General features: G+C 40.0%; 1 protein-coding gene across 1 annotated transcript in view; it reads left to right on the forward strand.

Moving 5' to 3' along the window:
* CNTLN (centlein) overlaps positions 1–2476 on the forward strand; it is a 173480-nt gene extending 171004 nt beyond the window's left edge. The window contains exon 26 of the mRNA XM_026044024.1: positions 1928–2476. Coding sequence (XP_025899809.1) covers positions 1928–2029 — 102 coding nt within the window. The 3' untranslated portion in view covers positions 2030–2476. The remainder of the gene's footprint in view (positions 1–1927) is intronic.
* The last annotated feature ends 20733 nt before the right edge of the window (positions 2477–23209 follow it).

A 23209-nucleotide genomic window follows, 5' to 3' on the forward strand; every position in this document is an offset into this window, starting at 1 on the left:
AGGCTCTTCAGCCCCCGCAGAGTCCTGAGCAGGAATGCAGAGGGAATCTTCCCAGGACACTTGCAGAGCCATCATTAAAGGTAAATCTGACAGGCTTCTGTTAAAGATGAAGACTGCAGAGATCATCCATTTCTGCGTGTCTGCACGTAAAGGAAACCAGATAAAAACACACAGCACTTTCTCTGAAACCATAAAATGTGAAATAATGACATAGCGTCCGACTTCCCAATGCTCTTGATTTAAATGAATGATTTAAATGGAAAGACTTCTTTAAAGATCGCTTTGCTATGACATGCGAGCCACAGAGAGTAGTGAACAGCAAGTAAAATATAGCCAGAATGATATGAACCAGAGACATCAATAAGAAACATTCGTCTCCGGCAGAACATTAAGGAGGTAAAATGTATCAAAAATGAATGTAGTCAAGCTAGGGAAGAAGAATTAGAGACTTCGAAATCATGGTGTAGTGTTCTTGTAAAAAGTGGACTGGGGCAATGAGGGAGAACAATTAGAGTGAAGAAGATGCCAGGGTCAGTGTTTTTACAGCACAGCAGCACCTAAGTGTCACAGGATTTCAGATAAGATTATCTCTTATCTTACTGTGGATGGATTCACACTCGATGAGCTGGATACCTCTATTCCCTCAAAGCGCAGTAGCATTGAGCAAAGGCTGACAGGTGCAGCTGACTTGTTCAGAATATTTTTACCATAGAGAGAAGTGTATCTGACAGGTGGATATACGGCTGGATGGGAAAATGCCAGCCCTGCCAAAAGCCCTTTCCTGCAAAAAACTGTAGTACCGCATATTACCAACCCTTTTCCATAACTGTAAAGTGGTGTTGAGCAGAAGCATTGTCTTATGCCTCATTATAGTCAATGTACGATAGAGGCTCAGTATTAAAAGGAGTTTTCTAGCTATCATTTCAGATTTTTTTCCTTTCCTTGTAAATTATTATAAATATCCATATATAGATTTCCATCTGTTACAGCGTTACACTGGTATTTGTACTTGGTTTACTCTTGCATCCTCTTTTAAAATCTGTTCTTAGATTTTTGTTCTGTACTTATAGAAAGTAGGTAATAATTTGTCCAGTTCAAGAATCACACAGATTTTTCTTTAGGGTGGAAAACAGGACTTAAAAAATGTAATCAGACCTAGGTGCAAAAACACTGCCTTGAACTTACCCTGGTTGGGWAAATCAGAGAAAACTCGTGATTCTCCTGCTCCACTAATTGACAGATTTTACCAGCTTTACTCCTGGTGCCCTTGTTAGGATAAAATTCTCCCTTTTTCTGGTAAAAGCTGCCACCGTTACCTTTGCTGTGAGCCTGAGCCGGCTCACTCCGGCAGGACCTCAGGCGGCAGCGCGGAGCGCGCGGGCCGAGCCRGGCCCTCAGGAGCACCGTGATGTCCACGCTGGGCAGAACGCCGCAGACCCGGGACCCGGGTGTCGGGACGCGAGGGCGGCACGCTTCCCTCGGCCAGCATCCAGGAACTGCTGCTGCCGCCACGTTCTGCGGCTGCACGTTCGGTCGCAGCATTGCGCTGCCCTGGTAGCTCTTGGCTGCTGAGGGCAGTCCATGTGTGCACGCACTGACAGCTCCGCGTGGCGCGGAGATGCTGCAACCTCCCATTCATCAGCTCGTTGGAAATAAATGACTGCTGCTGCATTTTACATCATTAACTTGGGCAGTAAACCATGAATTGTTCAATAAGGCGTTTATCTTCATTTTTTTCATTTTGCTTCGTTCTTTTATCATTTTTATGACAAAGAGCAAAGTTTCTGACGCTAACCTGGCACATATCTGCATGTGTGGTAGTTGTCAGAAAAAAGTGAAATCTAATGGCTTAAAGATAGTTAATAAATATTTTTCAMTGGAAGAAAATAAAGTTCAATGATCATTTCTCTTACTGTTTATTTTTCAGTTTCCTTTTGCATCGTATTTAATGGATGCCATACAGGAAAAATTAACTGAGAAGAAGAAGCTGTTAGAAGAGTACAGTTCCCTCATGAAGCACGCTGCATGATGTGCCGAGACGTGTGTTTGCAACTGTGACTGAAAGACGTGTGTTGTTTCCTGAGTTCTTTCMTCTTTGCATAAGGAACTATCAATAGTTGTGTTCAATACATAAGTAGAAACTGTGAACCAATTAATTGTTGAACAARTGGAATTAATTACATTCCTGTTCAGAAAGGAAAGAGTGTGGCTTTTGATTGCTCAAGACATAAAATAGTGCAAATCAATGCAAAGTTAAAAATTATTTTCCTTTATGTGCTTTAACAGTGAACATCAGTGCAAGCTTTGAAGAGACAGGATGTTTTTGTTATGGCCAGTATAGGTCTGTAACATTTCAGTAAGTACAGAATATAGTCAAGTAATTCCTGTTCGTACCAGTGAGAACAGTAGAGAAGAAGTTTACAGAGGAACTGTGAATTTCATTAAGATTTTGGCTACCATACTTCTTTTGGCTTCTTTTTAAATCTCAGCTTTACATTTGCTAAATAAATGACAAACTCATATGCTGAGGAATAAAAGAAAAAAAATGAGAAAATGAAGGCAAACTGCAGGTAGAGTAATAACCCTGTGAAAGGCTGTATTTTTTTTAAGTAGGGTGCATTCTGTACAATGTATTTAATTGTATTTAAGAGATTTCATACTGTACAATAAAGTATTTCCAGTAGTACCAGGAGTTTTGGTTCATTCTGAGCTATCAGCAATCTGCAGGCCCTTGTTTTGTTTGGGAAGGAGTTTTGGTGAGCTTTCAAGATGTCTCTATAGCCTCTAATAGCCACCAAGACTTCTCTCACAGTACCAATAACCACTTCTGCTTCACATCTTTGATATGATTTGATTCAGTTTTGGTTTGATTGGATTCCATTAACAGTTCATATTCTCAGGCCCAACCTGTCATAAAAGTAAAGATCCAGGTTTGTGAATTCATATAGCAATACTACATGCTTCTTCTTCCATAAGTTTCAAGGTGCCATACAAAGGCATCAGTGTCATTACTGGTTGGAGAATCTAAAGTAAGATGTAGCTGGCCTAGGATCATTCAACAGAAGCATGAAAAAGATTTAAGTTTTCTGTAATTCAGTCCAGTTTTTTTCTAGAACATCACCTTGCCTCTCTTAATTTACAGAATTCACTGTTGCATGTCTCTAGAAGAGGAATAGGAGGTCATCAGTAAACTTCTCAATTGTGTCAAATGGCAGCAAGGACTTGAGAGAAATGCTAAGATTTTTATTGGAGTTATTTGAAATYACATAATCATATGCCACTTGCAGATATAAATTAAGATCTGTAATTAGTCCTACCTAAGAAAAGAAACATCTTTCCAGAAGTCATCAACCATTGGCCCTTCCAATGCAAGAAATGTGGGTCATCTTCTGAAACTCTCAGGCTACATATTGAAGGCAGGCAAAAAGAAAATCATTTATATGGAAAAAAAATGGAACTCCTTGCCTTGAAGTATTAATAAAGTTAAAAATTTATACGGTCTCATGGCAAGGCCAGGAAATTTATGGAAGAGAAATTTTAAAAAAATACATGGAAATCATATTTTCAATAATTCGCCGTCCCTCCTCCCCCCTCCCCCCCAAAAAATAAAGTAACATTTGCAAGTGAAACTTAGCAAAATGACTGTACAGTGGAAATAAGTTCAAAAAGACTAAAGTTCTGTGAGGATCAACTCTTTTGTCTTAGTTTCCTTTCTCGGGAAGACATTTGTGCAAGTCCAAAAACAACAGCTACTTTGCACAGAAACTCAAGAAGTTTTTAAGACAAGCTACCAACATACTCCCCATTTTCAGCACTTAATTGCATTCTGTTCTGAGGCACCTGGATGTGAAAAGAAAAAAAAACAACCTTTTTCTTGGGCCAAGGGTAATCAAAAGTGGTGAATGCTATAGAAACAAATGCTTCAGAATCAAATGCTTCTCTGCTTCACRTGAAGAGAAAGATTAAAATGAAAGCCTTAAAACTGAAGTGGCACCTGAAACGTGGAAATGAAGTGAACCTGACTTTCAGAGAATAGAAAATGTAGGGATTTTTTGTTTGTTTTGCTTGCAGGTGTTTCACTTGTGCATCATATCACAAGAGACCCAGTAATAGTTTATAAAATAATATATTTCTACAGGAGTTTCTGTGACTCAGCGTAAGGAATGGGATTTTCTACTGCTTTTGAAAATGATTAGGGTCGCTAGATGTGAAAAGCTTTCTATTTGGCCAAACTGTCATAGTTGAACTCGACCAAAATAAGTCCTGCAGAAATACTGCCATACAGACACTGCTCTTTCTCTTTATCCTGGTTTGCCGGGGCGAGTGGGTCGGGGGCAGCTGCAGCGCAGTGCATCCATCACATGAACAACCACCCAGTTCTGTGAGGACAACTCCAATAACTGCAATTCCAATAGGGAAAGATCTTCTTCACAATGACCAGCAAAGGCCATTAGGAAAGATAATTTTCACCTAAGAGACTTCATAAAAATTAATTTACTTTGGACTGTGTCATCAGGAGAAGATACCTTTCTGTTTAACTAGCATGCRTTTTCACAGGTTATTGTACATGTTTGTTGGAGAAGCACTTTTTTATATTTACAAAAAAATCCCATTTCCCTYATTTTCCCACTACTATTTTGACTGCTCTTTGCAATCATGTCCTCCTTCTCTCCTTAGTGGTCATGAAACTTGCTGCCATCTCTCATGTTTAACAGTACTTCAATCTGCTTTGTAAACAGATTATTTGTTCCTGCTGTCTGTGAACCTGGAAGCCTTACTGTGAGACCAACTTTAAGGGAAGATCTTCAGTTTGTACCAATGAAGCTTAAGGACGTACCTTCAAGAAACAACATTGCAAAAATTTACACTATCAATCTACATTATCTTCAGCTACCTTAACTCTGCATTTTGTCCTGAATTGTTAATTCAGGATCTTCTTGTGGGTGACCGTCTTTGGCCTGTTTTAGCAAGTGTTTTCCTTCTAGAGAGCTGCTTTGATCATCTGGCAGCTTTACTGGGTCTGAGTGGAGTTTATAATGGATTCCCAAAGTAAACCCTGGCCAAGGCAGTGATGCCTCTTTCTGCAATTTAAACTTAAAATTACAAAATTCAGTTAATTTCTCTAATTCCTACTGCTCTGCTCAGAGAAATCATTCTGTACAGGCTTTGTGTGCCAGCAAAAGTGCAAAATKAACTGTTGCCAAATTTATTTCCTCAATCCCTCAAGTAGTAATTTTTTGGCAAGGGCTTTGCCTCCAATGCAAATTTATGGAGAGAGGCAGAACTTTCCCTTGATATGTTTTATTTACTACTGATTCAGAAAAGATTCTTAAATCATTAAGAAACGTTTTTTTTTAAAAAAAAACTTATCAATCACCAGTATTAATATCTTGTTAATTTGGCCCCTATGAAATATTATTAAAAAGAAAAGAAAAGAAACACGACAAAAGGCTGGTTTGGAAATAGGAGCACTCAGAGTTTGCAGTGCCTCTTTTCGGGTACCAGTGTGCTCAGTGCTTCTTTCCTGCTGTTCATCATTTCTTTGGGTCTGATCATTATCCAGCCCCCAAGACATCAGGCTGGGGAGCAGGGCTTGGATGATCCCCTCCCGGCTCACTCATGCAATGAAGATGCTGGATCAGCACCCCCGGATCTAGATGGATACTGCAACCTGGAAAGCTGGTGCTTCCCGTGCCCAGGCCTCCCARGAGCCATCCCAGCAGGAAGCCTCCCCGCTGCGGGGTGGTGGAAACACCTGGGCATCCTTGGTGCAGCCGAACAGCATCGCACACATTTCTGATTCAAATCTGGTGGTTTTAGTGTCGCAGGCAAAGTCAATCACGCTGTAGCACTGTAGSGGGGCAGAGGTTTCTATTGCAAATCTACAGCATCAGCAAATCATGATCTCCGTATTTAAAGACTGTGAGATGCAGGTCATCTCTGCTAAGGAAATGAAACAGAAAATTGCTGTCCGTTCCTCTCTGACCATTGTAAAGCATATTTTGAATTGCAGCAGATCAAGAAATGAGTAGTTCAGAAGAGCAGGCAGTAAGACTGAGGAAAAAGCTGCCACAAACATAAATACATTTTATGATGAAAAAGAAGAAATCAAAGAAATAGCATTTCTTCCAGAGGCTGTCAGAAATTATAGGGCTCTTAATCTTTCTGCAACCTTTTCTGGAAATCTTCCCAAATGTCCTTGATGATGTTTTAGTGAGGAAAATCTTAATCTTTTAAAGGTTTTTCCTTTACAGGTTTTCCCTTTCCTTTCCTTTCTACTTTTCTAACGTCACATAAACAAACAAGCAAACAGAAACAAACAAAATATCAAGAAGTTCTGATCAGCATTATTCAACACCAGAATTTTCATATAGTTTGAGATATTTTTGTAAAGAGAATAAAAGTGCTGATATTCAGGAAAAAAATTTTTACATTTTCTCTGTCACAAGTTCTGAATTAGGTCTTTATAATGAAGACAATGCATTGGAAATGATCTATAGAGCAGTAAAATTGTGAAAAGTACTTACTTAAACATTAAACAAATCCTTTTCATGGAAAATAGCACAGAATTTAAGGCATGTTAAAAATTTGATGCAGAACTTACTTCATTATGGGAAGAACTACTCATCTTCCAGGTAATATTACTAACAAAGCTAAGTGTCTAGAAATTTAAAGCTTAATTTTTAAGATTTTTGAAAGGCTTTTTAAAGGCTAATTTTTAATAGTTTTTAAGCTAACTGTATTCTATGACCACAGGCAGAAAATACACTTCATCTTATTTTTTTTCCATCAATACAAGTGCTTAATGTTTCCAGATATGACCTCTAGATGGCAAACTTTCACAAAGCATGTGTTCATTGCTGACGTGGTGCAGCCTGGTGAGCTGTCCTTGTCCAGCCTGGACAGAGCTCTTCCTCCCTGGGAACCCTGGGAAGGGCTCCCTGTCCCCCGAGATGCKGGGCTGGGAAGCTGGAAACTGCTGCTGTTGCTTTTGTCTCAACACATGAAATATACTGACCACTGACTATGCAAGGTATCGCGAGGACAGAACTCCTAATATATAGCATCTTACTTTATACATCCATGCAAATACATACATACATACAKGAATATTTGTGTGTGCATGCATACACATGATATACATAAATAAATATGAAAGCTTCAGAATTGCACAGAGTTTCAAACGTGTGCAACTGTTCTAACCTTTTCAAAAATCTTCGTTACATACTCTAAAATGTCAAAATTAAAGAGCATCTGTCAATAGTGTCTTCTCACGCTGCGTTTCTGTAGTGCCATCTGTCTAACCCACACAAATCCTAATTTACCTTGATAGGAACCAATGAGAGACATGAAGTTTCCAAAATGTAGCGCCTTCATTGCTCATGAAACCCATCTGTTTCCACCCGGAGCACTGCCGTTAGACAGCACCCTGCACACATCTCCCCTGGCGCCCGGCTCCCCCAGCGCCCCTGCATCGTCTGGGCTATCACCTTGGCTTCTGAGACGCAGCTTTTAAGGCTAGATACTGTTTGCATGAGTATGGTAAGTGTGATGATGTGATCTGACCTAATGGTCACAGTAAAGACATGCTCAAAGAGACATACAAAAACCCCTAAAATCTTCACATGGTTATCATGCCATTCCTCTTTCTTTATATTCTTAAAAGAAAAAACTACATACATCCCCATTCGTTGCTCTGTAATGYATTGAAAAAAGATACATTGTGCTCAGGGGAATAAAACATAGTTCACAATCTACAGGTTCCTCTTACTTCTGTGCCYCATGTTATAATCACGTTAAGTAAAATAGAGATGTCAGATTTCCTGTGAGAACAAAGAACTGAAAGCAGAGACCACTCTCTGACTGCTGCTCTAGTCACACCCTCAGAAATCAGTTCAGATGTGTTGCCAGCTATATTAAGTTTCTTTAGGAAGCAAGTTATCTTCAGAAATACACAGAGGCTATGGAGTCAGGGTGACTTTATTTTTAATTCTGATTGTCTTTCCTTTGGACAGGTTAATTGCCTTTACTGCTTCATCTTTAAAAGCATAAAATAATAGTGCACTATTATTTAGCACACTATGAGATGTAGATGAGAAWAAGGTAAAAATTAGCTAATATCAGTAGTCATGTGTCACTGTACATGGGTTGTGCATCCCATTGCATTCATATCACACCACGTGCATGGGGCTGTTTTACATAATTAAAACTGTACGTGAAACTACAMAGGAGTCTGTTTTCAAACCAAGGGTCTGTCTTGGTGAAGACACTGGCTGGCTGTCCTGAGTTTTCCGGATCAAGAGACCAACCTCTCCGGGATAACTGGGTTAATATTTGCACCGTTCTAAGCTGTGTAAATGTCCAGCTTTCTGCGAAGGCCATTATGCAGCATGATTAGCTGTCTGGGAAATTATACGCTCATCTTGTGAGAGAATGAGTTTAACAGGCTGACATCCTCCTCTGACGTCTTTATCAGATGCTTTAGAAAACAAGTTCAGGTTGCTCTGACCTATTGGAGCTATTGCACAGCACAGGTTTAACATCTTCCTGAAACTGCTGATAACTTAATTGATAAAGGAGCGTCACATCATTATGTGTAATTTAAATAAAGCRATTCAAATAATTTGAATTACAGATTTTTGAAGGCTGACAGTTAGCTGTCCTTCACTACTATTGTTCATTTTACAAAGAAGAATTTGCTAATTATAACGTTTTAATATGTAGTTAAAAAGGTACTCAGCCTGGTATCAAGAACTGACATAAAATGGAGAATTAAACACAATTGTCCACCAATTAATAAAATTCCCAGCTGAAGACTTCCCTCTGAAATTGTCCAGACTCAGTTTCAAAGCTTTTCATTCAGAGCTATCAGAAACATCTTCCCCCACCCAAGAAGGTAAATAGGGCTAGATAGAACTTTAACTATAAGTCATGGTGCATGTTTGGGCAGAAAAGGTACAGCTGGACTACAAAGCATTTTAATACATCTTTTCCATGCCTTAATGCCTTGCTTGTTCTTCAGAGAGATTGCTGAGAATAGATGCCAAGTAATGGTCTCATTATGCAATTATTATTTACAAAGGTAGTGCTCTTCTCCTATTTCATTTGATTTTTCTCTTATTAGACATGCAAGGTTCACATTTGCCCTCTTAGCTACAACTTTGCATTAGGAATTCATGTTGAAATGGCGATTTCAATGGATTAACCTTCATTTTGTTAATATGGCCTAGGCTCTTTTTTTCTTTTGTGTATGACTGAGAATCAGAAATTACGATAAAGTTAACAGGAGCTATGGTTATAACTTGGCAATATGAAAACCAGGCTTTACAGACATCAGATTGAAAACCCAACAATTATTACTTCAAAAATAGAGAACTTCTTTATGATGTTCTTTTTCAGATATAAATGGAAGAGTAACATTGGCTTTAGAGAAAAGCTAGGCCTAACGATCAGGTAGTTCACTTATGTAATGYCCTACCTCCAGCACATGCAGCACAGTCTGTCTGTATACTAAAGCTGGCCAATCTGCAATTCTTTTTCAAAAAAACTTCTAATTTCTGATGAAATATAATACAGTAAAAATAAAAACTGTTCAGTGTGGCAGTAAAACATATATACAGGGAATTGACTGTTTTTAGAACGCATAGCTGGTTTTCTCCCATAGCCTGCCCTTAACCTTCTATCTCACAGCAGGAATTTCTCTATGGTGTTTTACTATGTGATGCCTGTTTTCTCAACACGAAAATGCAACCTAAGCCACCAACTGGCACAAGTAAGACCTGAGCTCCCCATCTACAGTGTGTTTCATACAGAAGGAACCTGCTCAATGACCTGAAACCACAAAGATGCCATGAACCAGGACTCAACATGGTGAGTTGCCCTGGGCCAGGACACATTGGTAAAGGAGGAGTGCGTTTTCTGCAGGAGCCTGGCACCAGTGCCCAATTCTACCTGTGTGAGGGCAGCTGAAGCAGAGCGAGTTAGTGGCCATCCATGGGCCAGTAGATATCAGACAACATGAGCTGATGTATCTGGTCCACAATATGTCCAAATTACCCTTCAGGGACAACAGGAGTCCAGCTTTGGCCTTCAGCTTTTGCAGATAGGAGTATGTGCCTGTGAAGTTACAGAATGGTCATATTTTGTTGATCTAGTTGTAGTCTTAATAGATTTTAGAAGTAATGCATACACAAAAAAAATAGAAAGTCTTGTGAAGTGAGGGTCTTTGAACTATTAGAGTTCATGAAAATAACTTAGCATACCAGTTCAGAGATGATTGATGATCATCACCTATGAAAGACAGTAAAAGGAAATGACATGGTTTCTTACTCAGTCTATCAGTTCAAATGAAAATGTAAAGATGTAAAGAGTTATGCTTTTTCTCAAGTATTTTTTCTCTCAGACAAAAAAAAAAAAAAAGAAAAGAAAAAAAAAGAAGCATTTTTACCCAGAAAGACCTCAGTGGAGCTTTCTAGGGAAGGAAGTGCTTATAGGCTCAGTTCCTGTCAGTAGAAAGTTATCACTCTCTTAAGAATGGAATTATTAAGAATGACAGACACATCTGTTAGAAGACAGGGAACTCCATGTACTTGATCTATACAGCCTTTAGGACCACTAGAATTCAAATGATTTGTTCAGAACACAAAATTTCTCAGCTCATTGTGATTCTCTCCTTTTTCTTTGCTTTGCATTTTCTTTAGCATTTGAAATTCTGTACTCTTCAGTGCAGAAGGTTAGTTAAAATTTGACCTTCAAGTCATGTATTTCTAAATAATTTCAAAAATAAYAATGGCCTGATAGTGGTTAAGAGTACATAGTACTCTTAACTTGCACAGGCAAAACAAGGTCTGAAGTATTAAAGAATCAAGAGATTTCTTTTTTTGGGTAAATGACCTTGTGTCTAACACTGGATGGCACTGAAGTCCACAGTTTGAAGCCAAGTAGGTTATAAGAAGTGGCTAAATTCTATTATAAGGCTTCCTTTTATATGGAATTAAGTGGATAAGGGTTTTTCCTGTATTATCCTCCTCCAAAATAGCATCTGTGTCTAAGGTGCTAAGCAAAGACGATTTATAAGTCATTTGTGAGGTCTGATGCAGTGTTAATCCTGACATTATCACAGAAACTCATCAGACTCTTGCCATAGTGATTGTTTAATAATTTAGTTTGAAACTTCAAGGCAGAGTAATAAGAAACTCATCTACAAATTAGACTAGCTTTCCATCTGGTTTCATATGACTGTCTTCCCTACTAAGTGACATCTGCAATTTGTTGAGAGCTGAGTATTCATTCTCTACTTATAAGAGAGATTTTAGTATTCCTGAACATGAGGAACAAGGGTGGAACCCAGATGAGGTAGGGAGCTGAGCATCTGCTGAATTTTAAGCAATAATAGAATATTAATATTAGAAGTTGCAAGGTACTAGGTGGCTTTTTGAATCACTGCAGACTGTTTTAAAAAAAAAAAGCAAACAAAAAAATAAGCAAAGCAACATAGGAACTAGTCGGCCRCAATGTCTCCTTCCTGCTTCTTCATATCCACATCTGCTGGGTATTCTAGAGAAGGAAAGACATAAGGAAAACCATACTGGAGTGGTTTTGAAGAGTTTTTCTTGGCTGTATTTTGAATCTTGCATTTAGGTTAYTGTAGAGTTATCTTGGGCTGTCACATGTTCAGCTGAGCCCTCCTGCTCTGAGCCAACCTGAGGTGCTGTCAAGTCACTTGCAGCTTGCCGTGACAGAGAGGGTGTTTGCAGGAGTGTTTTGCGTCCCTCGTTTTCTGCCTTTCTTTTATTTCTCCGTTACGGTAGACAGCAGATTTGTTGTTTTTGTCCGATCCCTAATGGACAAAATGGCTCATTAGGGTTTATTTCTGCTCCTGCCCTAAGGAGTTATACATGCTAATTTTGATCCTTTTTGGCATATGGTTCTGTATCTAGTTATAGACAAGTTAAACACCAGAGGCTGCTCAGTTCTTCACAAGATCACTTCCTTTGAACATTACAGTTAAGACGAAGCCTAGTCATTTTCATGATATTACAGTTTTATCACAAGTAAGTCTCTCAATTTCATATATATACCAAGTCTGTTCTTAACAGCTTTCCATTAGTCTCTAAAACACCTCCTTATTATTGACTCTAGGATGTTCTATTCAGACAAAACCTGGGCAATTACATAATGATGAAATTACATTTAGATTATGCAATGCCAAAATCTGACATATGTGAATTAGTCCTTCACTCCCTATTCTCCCTGATTTAAAAGAAGACATGGACAAAAACTGGCAAAAAAAAATTCATTTTTTAGCTCTATAGCACTGAAACCTGCTAGATGCAAAACCGCAGTGTCTCACTGTTCATGTGTGTAGTTTATTGAATGCTGTTTGTGGCTAATATGTGATACGTTACATACATAAACCAAAAATACTATGATCCTTATTATAGTCTTCAGGTTTGAGTCATAAATCCTGAAAAACTACTAAAAATACACTGACTTTCCAACAAGTGAATGAAAAGGGGCTCATGTTTTCAACAGATGCTGATGTCCCCTAAATAATCAATGACTTGGTTTAAAAGGAGGTGTGGATGGATAAATAAACCTCCCTTCTTGTGAAATATCCAATGACACTCACTTTCAAGAAGCTGCACAGCAAGCTATCAAAATATAGAGAGAAGAATAAATCAATTGCAAAATGTCTAAAGATGGTCCCACAAAACAAACCTGATCAATGCTCATGAAATTTTTAATACAGTTTAATCTTGAGTGGCAATAAATTGCTTCTGACATTACACTACTTTATATATCATTTTTATTGGGTTAATGAAATATATATGTGTGTGATCTACCCTGTCTGCCCTTGACTCCTCTTAATGAGCATTTCTTTCCAGCTTTCAACGGCCATAACAACTACTTCAAGCCAAAATGAAAAAGAGCTTAGTAGCAGCAATGTGGAACTTCACAGGTGCCTCCCGCAAATTTACCCTCTGGTAGAAGTGTCCTGTGAGGTCCTAAATACCAGCAGAAACATTCACAAAGGAGTAAACTGGTCCTAAGACCAATGGAACAATTCCTGACTCCAGAAGTTTGGGATTAAGTGGTTCCTAAAGCCCAATTTCAAAAAAAGGAAGGCACTGTGGACATAAAAATAGTGAATGCTTGGCTCCATGCAGTCTCAAGACACTACACTCATTGAAGAGGAGACAGCTTTGGAAATCACCCTGGATTTTTGATTCCCCTGTGCTGTTTCTTGTATTTGATCAATACATTCCCCAGTATTTAAAATCTTTTGCAGATCTTCCCATTATTTACTAAGTAAGACGGTCACAAGCTGAGGCACCAAAAGTTCCACAGGAACTTGAGAAAACACTTTTTGACAGTGAGGGTGACAGAGCCCTGGCACAGGCTGCCCAGAGAGGTTGTGGAGTCTCCTTCTTTGGAGATCTTTAAAACCCGCTTGGATGCAGCTCTGTGCCACGTGCTCTAGGTGACCCTGCGTGAGCAGGGGGGTTGGACTCGATGACCTCTGAGGTCCCTTCCAACCTTCGGCATTCTATGATTCTATGATTCTATGAAGACAATGTATAAATCTCCGTCTCTARATTCTTACACAGACTTCTTTTTATGTCTCAGTTGACCACATCAATTGGCAACCATTACTTGACAGTATGAAAATCTTATTGGTGAGTTGACTGAAACTAAGCGCAGCTTCGTTAGATAAAAAAGTATTTGGACTGAATAATCACCCAGCTTTACTTCTCAAGGAACCCACAGAAGCTAGTCTTACTATCTTACTAATTAGTTGTACTTTCTAAACAAGTTTGGGTGAATATTTTTGGTATTACTTTTTTCTACTTTCTTTCTTCAAGCTATTGAAAAGAATGGTCACCCCTGCACAGGCCCCACAGCATGCAAGTAACTTCCTACCACATTCTTATTGTTGAGGGGAAAAGAACTGAGAAGACCAAGGTGTGAAGATGGGTTACAGAAATAGTCATATCAGGACTGTGATTTAGAAAGCAAAAGAAGTTGCCAAGAAGAGAAATGAAAGTATAAATAACATGGAACCCCAGAGTACAAAGTGTCCAGGAATGAAAAAGAATCAAAAGATTTTGGTTTTATGAGGACTCCTTAGAATAATAATTGTTCTGAGCCTTTTGCAACATTCTACATCTTTCTTGAGATAGCTCAAGAAAGCACAATGGTAAGATTTTGGAAGCCATCTAAGAGAGATCTTGAGAGATGAAAGAAAAATTCTACATTTTGTTTAGCCTATTTATCCTGAATAGAGAATTGTAATATATGACTGAAATCTTCTATGTTTCAATTACAGTTATTCTATAGTTCTCTGCTTTCTAAACAGGTCTACTGATTGTGATGATGTGAGAGGTTAATGCATTAATGATCATATTAGYTCACTGACCTTAAGAAACTGGAGTTGAAGATTTTTATAGTCTGGCATTGCCTGAAGTCTTGGACATTGAATGGGAAAGCAGTAAGTGCTTCTTTCAGCTGTTCATTTCTGACTGTATCAGCTCGGACTCTTGGCAGTCCACCAACATCTGGGAGCAGCTGCCCCTCTTTGCCACGTATGTGCTCATGTTTGTCAGAGTATTTAAAATGACATAAGTAAGTACAGTGTGATGACAGCACAAAGCTACATCACCCAAGGTCTAAGGTCACTTGCCAGCACTAATTTGAAAGTGCTGCAGTCGGGGCAAGCGCAGGGTGGTACCACTTTGAGCAGTTCTAGAAACCCTAATGGGCTCTGGGAAATCAGACCGCAGATGGGTAGGAGCATCTTAAGCATTTCTCTTCAGAGAAGGCCTAAGACAAGTCATTATTCTTGAGAAGAAGAACATAAAGAAAAAGTTTTTACTGTTCAGATTAATTCATTGCAGACTGCCTTTTTTTGACATCTACCCTCAGGAAGCCAAAAGCAATCATGAAATCTCACTGATTTGTTGTAACCCCGTTACAGCAAAGCTGAATTTCTCACCAACTTTAAAGTTTGGTAGCCAAAAAGAAAATGTGCACAAAAACATGGAGACCCAAAGTGGGTTTTACTTTTAATCTGATCCATTAATTTATGAATCACAGGCCAAGCAATAATAGAACTCTGGTTCATTGCAGAACTGGACCAGCCGTTATTTTTCCTATTGGACCAGCTGTTCCAATAACCTATCTGTAAAACAAGGCCTATGCATATTTCCAAAAATATTGTGAATAATCAGTTAAATAAATCATTTATATTGCTGTTTAAATAGACAGTATTTTTCTCTTACAGAAATCTCCCTGGCACTTCAATAAAGCATATGCACCTCTGGGATGGGAAACAACACTCACTCACTGGTATTTTAAGCAGATCTCTTCCATCTCTTGTTGATGCACCTGCTCCACCAAAGCATCAGCAATCTGCAATCTTTCTAAGTCATTCCTACCTAATATTTCCTTTAAAAGAGGGAAACACCTTCCAGTAAAAATAATATGTAASAACTATAACAAATAGCAAAATTACAACTGTTTCTTACCGATTTTGCGATATCATTTTGGCAGTGCAAAAGAACCTCAATGCACATCAGGGCTATGCATAACACGAGTTGCAAGCAAGCTCCTAACAAGTTTACATGACAGCAGTTAATATAGCATTACTGGCAAAAAGGACACCAGTATGTTACCCAGAGTACAAAACCACGAATGGTGTTTCTTCCAGGTCACATAGAAGGTTCCAGGTCACACTCAGGAAGAGATCTTTTCTTGYAGGGGGCTAATCCATCCTTAAATTGCTGATATTTTATCTCAATAAACTTTTTTTCTTTAATATTGTATGTAACCTGAGACAAAAGACTTGACAGGTAGAAGTTTAAAYGTCATTATATGTGACTTAGCAGTTTCTTAAAAAAAAATACATTTTTTTCAACAAGAAAATGAAGTTTTTAATAGGTAAATCAAACTGGAGAGTATCTGAAATAATAAAAATATTTTTTAAGCAAGGAGGAACTTTCAAATTACAAGGTTTCCCCAAACTTTACCAAGGCAACAAAAATTAAAATGGGGGGTCCTATCTCTATTTCTCATGTTATTTCTTTATTCTTATATATTTTTATTCTTTATTTCCCACACCACCATTCTGAGGTTTTAGAATTGTTTTATAAACAAATTTTAAAAGCTCTTTGTAATAACTTTAAGAGGTTCTCTAGGGAAGGAATTTCAGGATACTTACCAAGTAAAYTGTGAAGTCCTATCTGGTTTCATTATTTTGATAGTTAGTATTGTCCAATATTTCAAGTGTTGGCAAGCAGACTAATCATATAACTTCTAGATATCAGTAAGTGGAGGCATATCTTTTATCTACACTATCTGAAAATCTGCCTTCTGCATATCTTTAGTCTTCTAAACAAATTCACAACAAACAAATTCACTCTCCTCCTTGCTGCTTTCCCCTCATTTTTGTCCCTAAGCGGTGCTTCGGCCAACCTCATTGTGGAAGGAGTGCTAAAAACACAAAGGCAATTCCAAGCAAATACGTCCTGTTCCTTTTACTACTCCAGACTTTCATCTTGTTTGGGTCAATCTAGAATCCTGTAAGTGATTATTGTTCATTCCCATGCCCCAGCTACCCCTTCTAGCAGTTTATTTCATAGGGTACTTAAAGTATCATGTACATGTATTGAATTAGGAGTCACTGCACTACAGTGCAGGCTGCCRGGGTGTGTTCAAGGTGAAAATCTTGCCCCAGGCTCATAGGCACATATTGACAGAACACAGGCACACACCAGCACGGTTACACACACACTTACACGCACTTACACACGCATGTGCACGCGCTCTTTGAAGACTGACTACACATCTGAGAGGGAATCACAGAGGTGCTGAGGCTGGCTGGCACCCCTGGTGGTTGCCCTGTCCAACACCCTGCTCAGGGACACTTAGAGCCAGGATTTGACTATTCAAGGGTGGGGATGTTAGATGGAATCCATCATACAAAGTTTTAGGCATATTGTGGAAGAATTGCTTGAAAAGCATGAAGGAACTCAGAGGGAAACTAACAGAAGTTTGGGCATTACAGAAGGCTGCGTGGGGTGAGCCACTCCCAGGATGGTCGGTTTGCAGGGACTCTGCTCCTTCACGGTTCCCTCGTCAGCACCACCTGTCCCTCTAGCAGCTACAAAGAGGAGATATGGAGGGTGAGCAGAGTGAAGACACTGAGGCCGTACTCTGCTGCACCCCTCCGCTGGGTCGCCGATAAGCCACACAGCAGCTGCCCAATAAGCTGTTTGGTGCTGAGCAGCAAGGGCAGCAAATTACTCCTTTCAGATGAGACTTTGCTGGAACTGTGCTCATTGTAGGCTCATTATAATGCCTAAGCACACCTCCATCCCAAAAGTTACCCAGCTCCAACGTACAACCCCTCCTTGCTGAGCTTGCACTCTAGATTTTCCATTCACTATTATCTTTAAATGAAAGCGAGAGACTTTTTCACCGATCGATAACAAAAGTGAGCATGACTACAGTCACCCACGAAAGGAAATACATAAAAGGTGAAGGAAGGAGGGCAGAAGTGCAGGGACGACTCCATTGCAACCTCTGGATGGGTCGAGGGGCTGAACCCCTCTCCTCCCCTCGGGTCGGGCYGCCTGAGGATGCTCCTCGAGACCAACAGGCCTCTCCATGCTCTGGGGCGAGAGATGTCTGTGCATCGRCACCTCAGAGCCAGCCAAGAGCCCACACTGCAGTGCACCATGTCCCCTACAAACATCCCAACCTGCCTTGGAAATGCTGCCCTTGAACAAACCCTGCTGCTCGTGAACTCGACTCCCTGCTTGGAAGGCGGTCGGAGCAGCTGTTGACAGACTGTTGATGAACCTGCTGCTGCCAGAGCAGGGCCTGCAGCTAACTCAGTATTTCCTATCTCCCCGCAACACATATACATGGTGAAACACATATGCAACACATATACATTCAAACTGCAACACATATACATGGTGAAAGTCCACACCTAAGGTACTTGTCTAGTTACCTGTTAGAATCAGTGGAGAGAAGAGGTGTATCTGGAAGGCAATCACTAAAAGAAAGTTAAACCAAGCCAGGTGACTTAGCCTCCACAAGTAAATATTTCTGGCTATTAATTAAAACACTGTCTACAGAGGTAGAAGAGATGTCCATACTGCATGGATATAAAGTTAGGTGGAAAGACTGCTATTCAGAATGCTTATGATGTCTTTTTTGTTGTTTATTTTAAATCTAACATGCCTAAAATATTTGAGGAGGTGTGTTTCTTTCAACCTTCACTGCTTCCACAGTCTTCAGCAGTGCAGCACCTCCACACAGCTCCGAGCTGTGCTCACAGGACTGGGTGGATTTAGCCTTGTGACACCACCCTGTAAATAACCCATTGGGAAAGCTGGGAAGATACTTTTGGCTTTGCCAAATATAGTGCCTTTGGATTACATAATCCACAGACAAGAAGTAAAAGAYACTGCTTTGCCTCGCACATTTCTTYTGTGTGTGGAGCAGTGGTTCCAATCTTGTGTAGAAGATTATACAGTAATAGAGAAATGTGATTATAGGTTACAGAAAGAAAATGAATGGTTCTGGAATTACAGGTGAAAGGAGTGGAAAATCCCTGCTAAAACTGGGTATTAAACCAATATTAAGCTGAGGCAGATTCTTTACATTTAGCTACTGCATCTTCCACAACAGCATCTTTTCTTGTACTGTGCTGTAAAGATATTTGTTGGGTTTTTTTTTACATGCAGAAAGTGGGAAAGGGAATACAAAATGTTAACCTTTAACTATGATCCAGATACAAAGGAATGAAACAAGTGACACAGTGCTTCAAAGAAACTGTGTACCACAGAATCCCAGAGATGATACTGTAAGACAGAACATGGGCTAAGCAGTGTTCACAAGCTCTTCATGTTGTCCAGGGGAAGGTGGCTTAAGAAGTTTGTATATTCTTCAAGAATCAGTGTTTTCTCATTTGCTTTCAGCTCCCACTTCCCGTAGGGAATTTAGATTCATTTCYAAGAAGCGCTGAATACCTGCGTTGCCATCTACATTCTTGTACTCATGGGGTTGGTGAAATCTGAATATTGGATCCCTTTTAAAACGTGTTGTGCCCTGGCAGGGGTCTATTGCYTGCCTGTATGAGGCTCTGCCTCCTCTACAACACAGAGCAAGCTCAGAAGCATTTGGAAACCCTGCATGTTTGACCTTGCCTGCTGGCACGGCACTCGTTCTCTCATGCAGGGAGAGAAAAGGTTACATGAAAACACTCCTGATAATTTCACAACATTTTGGTGAACTAAATAGCATCTACTTTTTTTGTGGAGAATGCCTGGGAAGCCACAGAGCAAAGCTGCAGAGGCTGCAGGGAAGAGCAAAGCGGCTGGCAGTGAGCGATGGGGACGTGCTAAGACCTGCTACACATAGAAGCGGAATGCCTGTCGCTAATGGGCAAGTGACAAAAYGTGAGAAATTAAACCTGACTATTTGGTATATTCAATTTGGAATCCACCAGCAGTGATTCAGTAATCCAAAGGAGGTGGAAATAACCCACGTTTCTTGTTTTAATACACATTCACAAACCTCAGCATGCAGACATGCACACGTGCATGCATGCATGTGCATATTGCTTCTTTGTACAAGGAAAAATATGATCTGAAGCAGCAGCTTCAGGACTTCTGGCCTGGACTAAGACCCTTATGTCTAGACAATGCAGCAAGTTAAYGAGCCCAGCAGTTGTGAAAGATGCTTTGGCAGCCCTAAGATCAAGATGGGTCATCTGTGGAGGTAGCTATTCTCGTTAAGAAATCGTGTTAGTTCTGCTGGCCACATAACTGTCTTGTTTGAGTGCATTATTTTTTGATATTCTCTAGGTATTATGATGAAATGGCTGCTCCTGCAAAACATAGCTAAAGTCAATTAGTCTATAAGTGAATTTATTTATATGCAAAGTTTTTTTTCCATTAATGTATTGCATATGTTAGAATTTATGAATCCATTTATTAATAAACTAACCAATTTACATGTACATAAGATTATTCTGTGCCTGCTGATTTACGCGCTCTGGATTYTCCCACCTTAGTTCAGACATCTGTTGTGGGGTAGTTTAATGCAGGTGATATTGAATGAGGACTTTGATATCTAAATTTCAGTTTCTGGCTCAGTTTCTGATTGAGCTGTACAGGTTCTGTGCAACTRCAGGCGACTGACTAAACTCATCTTGGACCTTCAATTACCTTTATAAGGTTCATTTTACACAAGTAGTGTGGAGATAAATCAAACAAGGCTTCTCATAAGGTCCGAGTATCACAAATACCTTTATAAATATCCAAATTCTTCCCCAGTGAGTAGAGAATGAATGTTTTAAGTATACTTGGGTATTTCTCATTTATTTAGAAAAATATATTCAAAATGCCCACTAGTTTCTTTTTGATTGACCTTAGGCTCTTCAATGTGCTTTTATTACCTAAACGCTGAAGAGAGTGCCTTGCTTCCACTGAGGATTTTGCAAGAAGCTAGAATACCAAGAAAAYCGTATTCTGAATTGTCTGGCTCAAGCATTTTTTTCCAAACATTTTTCTTTTATTTTTGGCATATTCTTTCATAGATGTATTTTTCAGGGATTTTTACTATGCCTTATAATCCTTTGCACTGTTGAAAACATTAGCTAGATTAAAGAAAAGCCTTCTGAAATGGTGCTTGTAGCAAAAACATATGGGTCAAGTTCTGCAAGATCTCCTGAGATTAATTAGAATTTTTCTGTGTGTTTCACATAATGACTCTAGCACCTGGCACAAGAAAAACTTATAGTTCCTTAAAGAAACATTCAACTTTCTCAGAATTTGGGCAAGAGATTTACAAAGCCAACTTAGGAGACTATGGTGGCATTCTTCCTTAACACTCAAGTCATCCTGCATGAGTTCATGAATGCTGCAGCAGATAATTTCTTTAGAGCATTGGCTTTAGAGCACTGCCTTGCACAGCAGAGCTGCATTTATAAATCATCCCATTTATGAAAGGAGTCAGAACAGTCTGGAGCTATTTGGGCCTATGTCACTGCTGGAAGATCCCTTCCTTTTTATACCACTCTGTAAGACCTTTTATGTGTAAATGACTATGTCTTCTAGAGCTCAGCTATGCCTCTTCATCCCAGATAATGGGACCTAGATCAAAACCCAGATTGCTGTGGATGATCTAGCTGTGCTGCACCCTGGCTTCCTCTACACACAATGGATGTAAGTTCATTTGAGTAAAATATAAGAGAGAACATGAGAATTAATCTAAGAATGACCAGAAAATATCGCTGTAAGAGAATGAAAAGAAGATTTTGAGAAAATAAATAAGCCTTCTTAGTTTATCTTTGCTTATGTGAAGTAACAGAGCATTAGAYGGAAATCAAGGTGCAAAATGAACAGGAGCGATTCCTGTACTGTGTCAAAGAAAATACTGTTCACAGCCTGGTTTAAATGGTGCATAAAATCAGGGGAAAACTTGCTCTGCTGTCAGACTTTAGATTAACACCATCTCCATGGTGCAAATTGTTACATTAACACGGAGAATTCATGTTATGATCTAGATGGCCACAAGGCTCTCTAGATCTTCCACCACAGCCCGCTGAGTAACGTGGTCTAGTCATCAAGGTACAGGCTTCCTAAGTGTTACATCCTAGTAACTGTGACTGTGCTGATCTGCTATTTGCAGACATCTTGAATCAAGATCTTAGCATAAAAATAACGTTTATTGTTGCTTCGAAGATCTCATATGGGATTGAAGAGGCAATGGCAGAGTCGTTTTTTGTTTGCTTTTTTTTGTTCTTTTAAAAATGGTAGTAATTTGTTAATTCATAATTGGGCAACTGGCAGAATAGAGAGGAATCCTGCTATTCTAAGTTCTCCAGAACAGTATTATCATGTGGATTACTAACACTGCCTCCTGTAAAATCATTATCAAACTGCAGGTACTTACAAGATGATACTAATATTCTTCATGAAACAAAATAGCAATTATTTCTGACACATATATCTCCTRTATGTTGCTTGCTACTGTACCTGCACTACAGATTTTAAATATATTTTTAATGTTAATCAGAAAATGATAATATAAAAACATTATTATATATTTTGTATTTTGTATATGTATATAAATACTGCTAGAAGTAGCAATCAGTTCTAGACATACAGAATACACCTTAAATTCTTTAAGAACAAGAGTGCTTAAGAACTATAAATTGTAGTGTATGTGCATGAAAGAAGACTGGGACTGAAACTCCAAAACAGCTTACTGCATTTTGCCATTGCTTGGATATGCAACAATGACACCATCTTCTCCCTTTTTTATTGCTAGGATTTTTATTTGGTGTGAGAAATAAAATGAAGTGCCTGGACTGTTACTTTTGTGTGTCGTACGTGTGTAGTGCCACACTATATGTACTTCACAAAACGTGAGGGTGTAGGTTACCAGCAGACACCATTTGTTACTGTGCACTAGCGCTTACCAGAAGCACAAGCCATGTCCCTGAGGCTGATCCCAAGCCTTACTCATGCAGCTCGCTCCAAGAGAAGAAGTCACAAGTGACGGGCAGGCTGGAGAGCAGCAGTGAGACGCGCGTCGCTCCTTCCCGCGCGTGGCTGGCGGCTGCCACAGTTCAGCTCAGCCAAGGCGGCCGCATCGYCCTCGGCACCGCCTGTGCGAGCGGTGTTTGCGGCTCGCTCCGGGGACAAGGTGCTCCGGCAGCGCTCGCGGGATGGGGCCGAGGCCCCACGGGGGCCCGCGCTGCTCCCCACGCTGGTTTGGAGGCTGCAACCCCTGCACACAGGCAGCGCGGGCTGCAGCGGCCCAACGCCGCGCACGGAGCCCCGCAGAGCCCCCTCGGCACCTCAGCCCTGCCGCCCTTCCCAGGCACACACCGACTTGGTTTCATCCTCCTAACTCATTTATCATCCACAATTTCTATCCAGCAGCAAAGCCCTCCTCTGCAATCCAGCCGGCGACCTCCCCACGCTTGAAATTTAACCACCTGCTTCAGCCATCGCGCAATGCAGGGAAAATCCAGCCCCATTTGGAGTGTTCATGTCTGAACTTCCACGGACCTGCTCCCCATCCCCGGCCCGGAGCCCTTGTCCCCCACAAGGGCCGTTTTCCGTTAGGCGCCTAACGGCTGCCCCGGGGCAGCGCCGGCTCCGCGCACGCCGCTCCTGAGCCGTTA

The sequence above is a fragment of the Nothoprocta perdicaria genome, unplaced genomic scaffold, assembly GCF_003342845.1.
Source record: "Nothoprocta perdicaria isolate Ctin4 unplaced genomic scaffold, notPer1 scaffold_104, whole genome shotgun sequence".
Classification (NCBI taxonomy): Eukaryota; Metazoa; Chordata; class Aves; order Tinamiformes; family Tinamidae; genus Nothoprocta; species Nothoprocta perdicaria.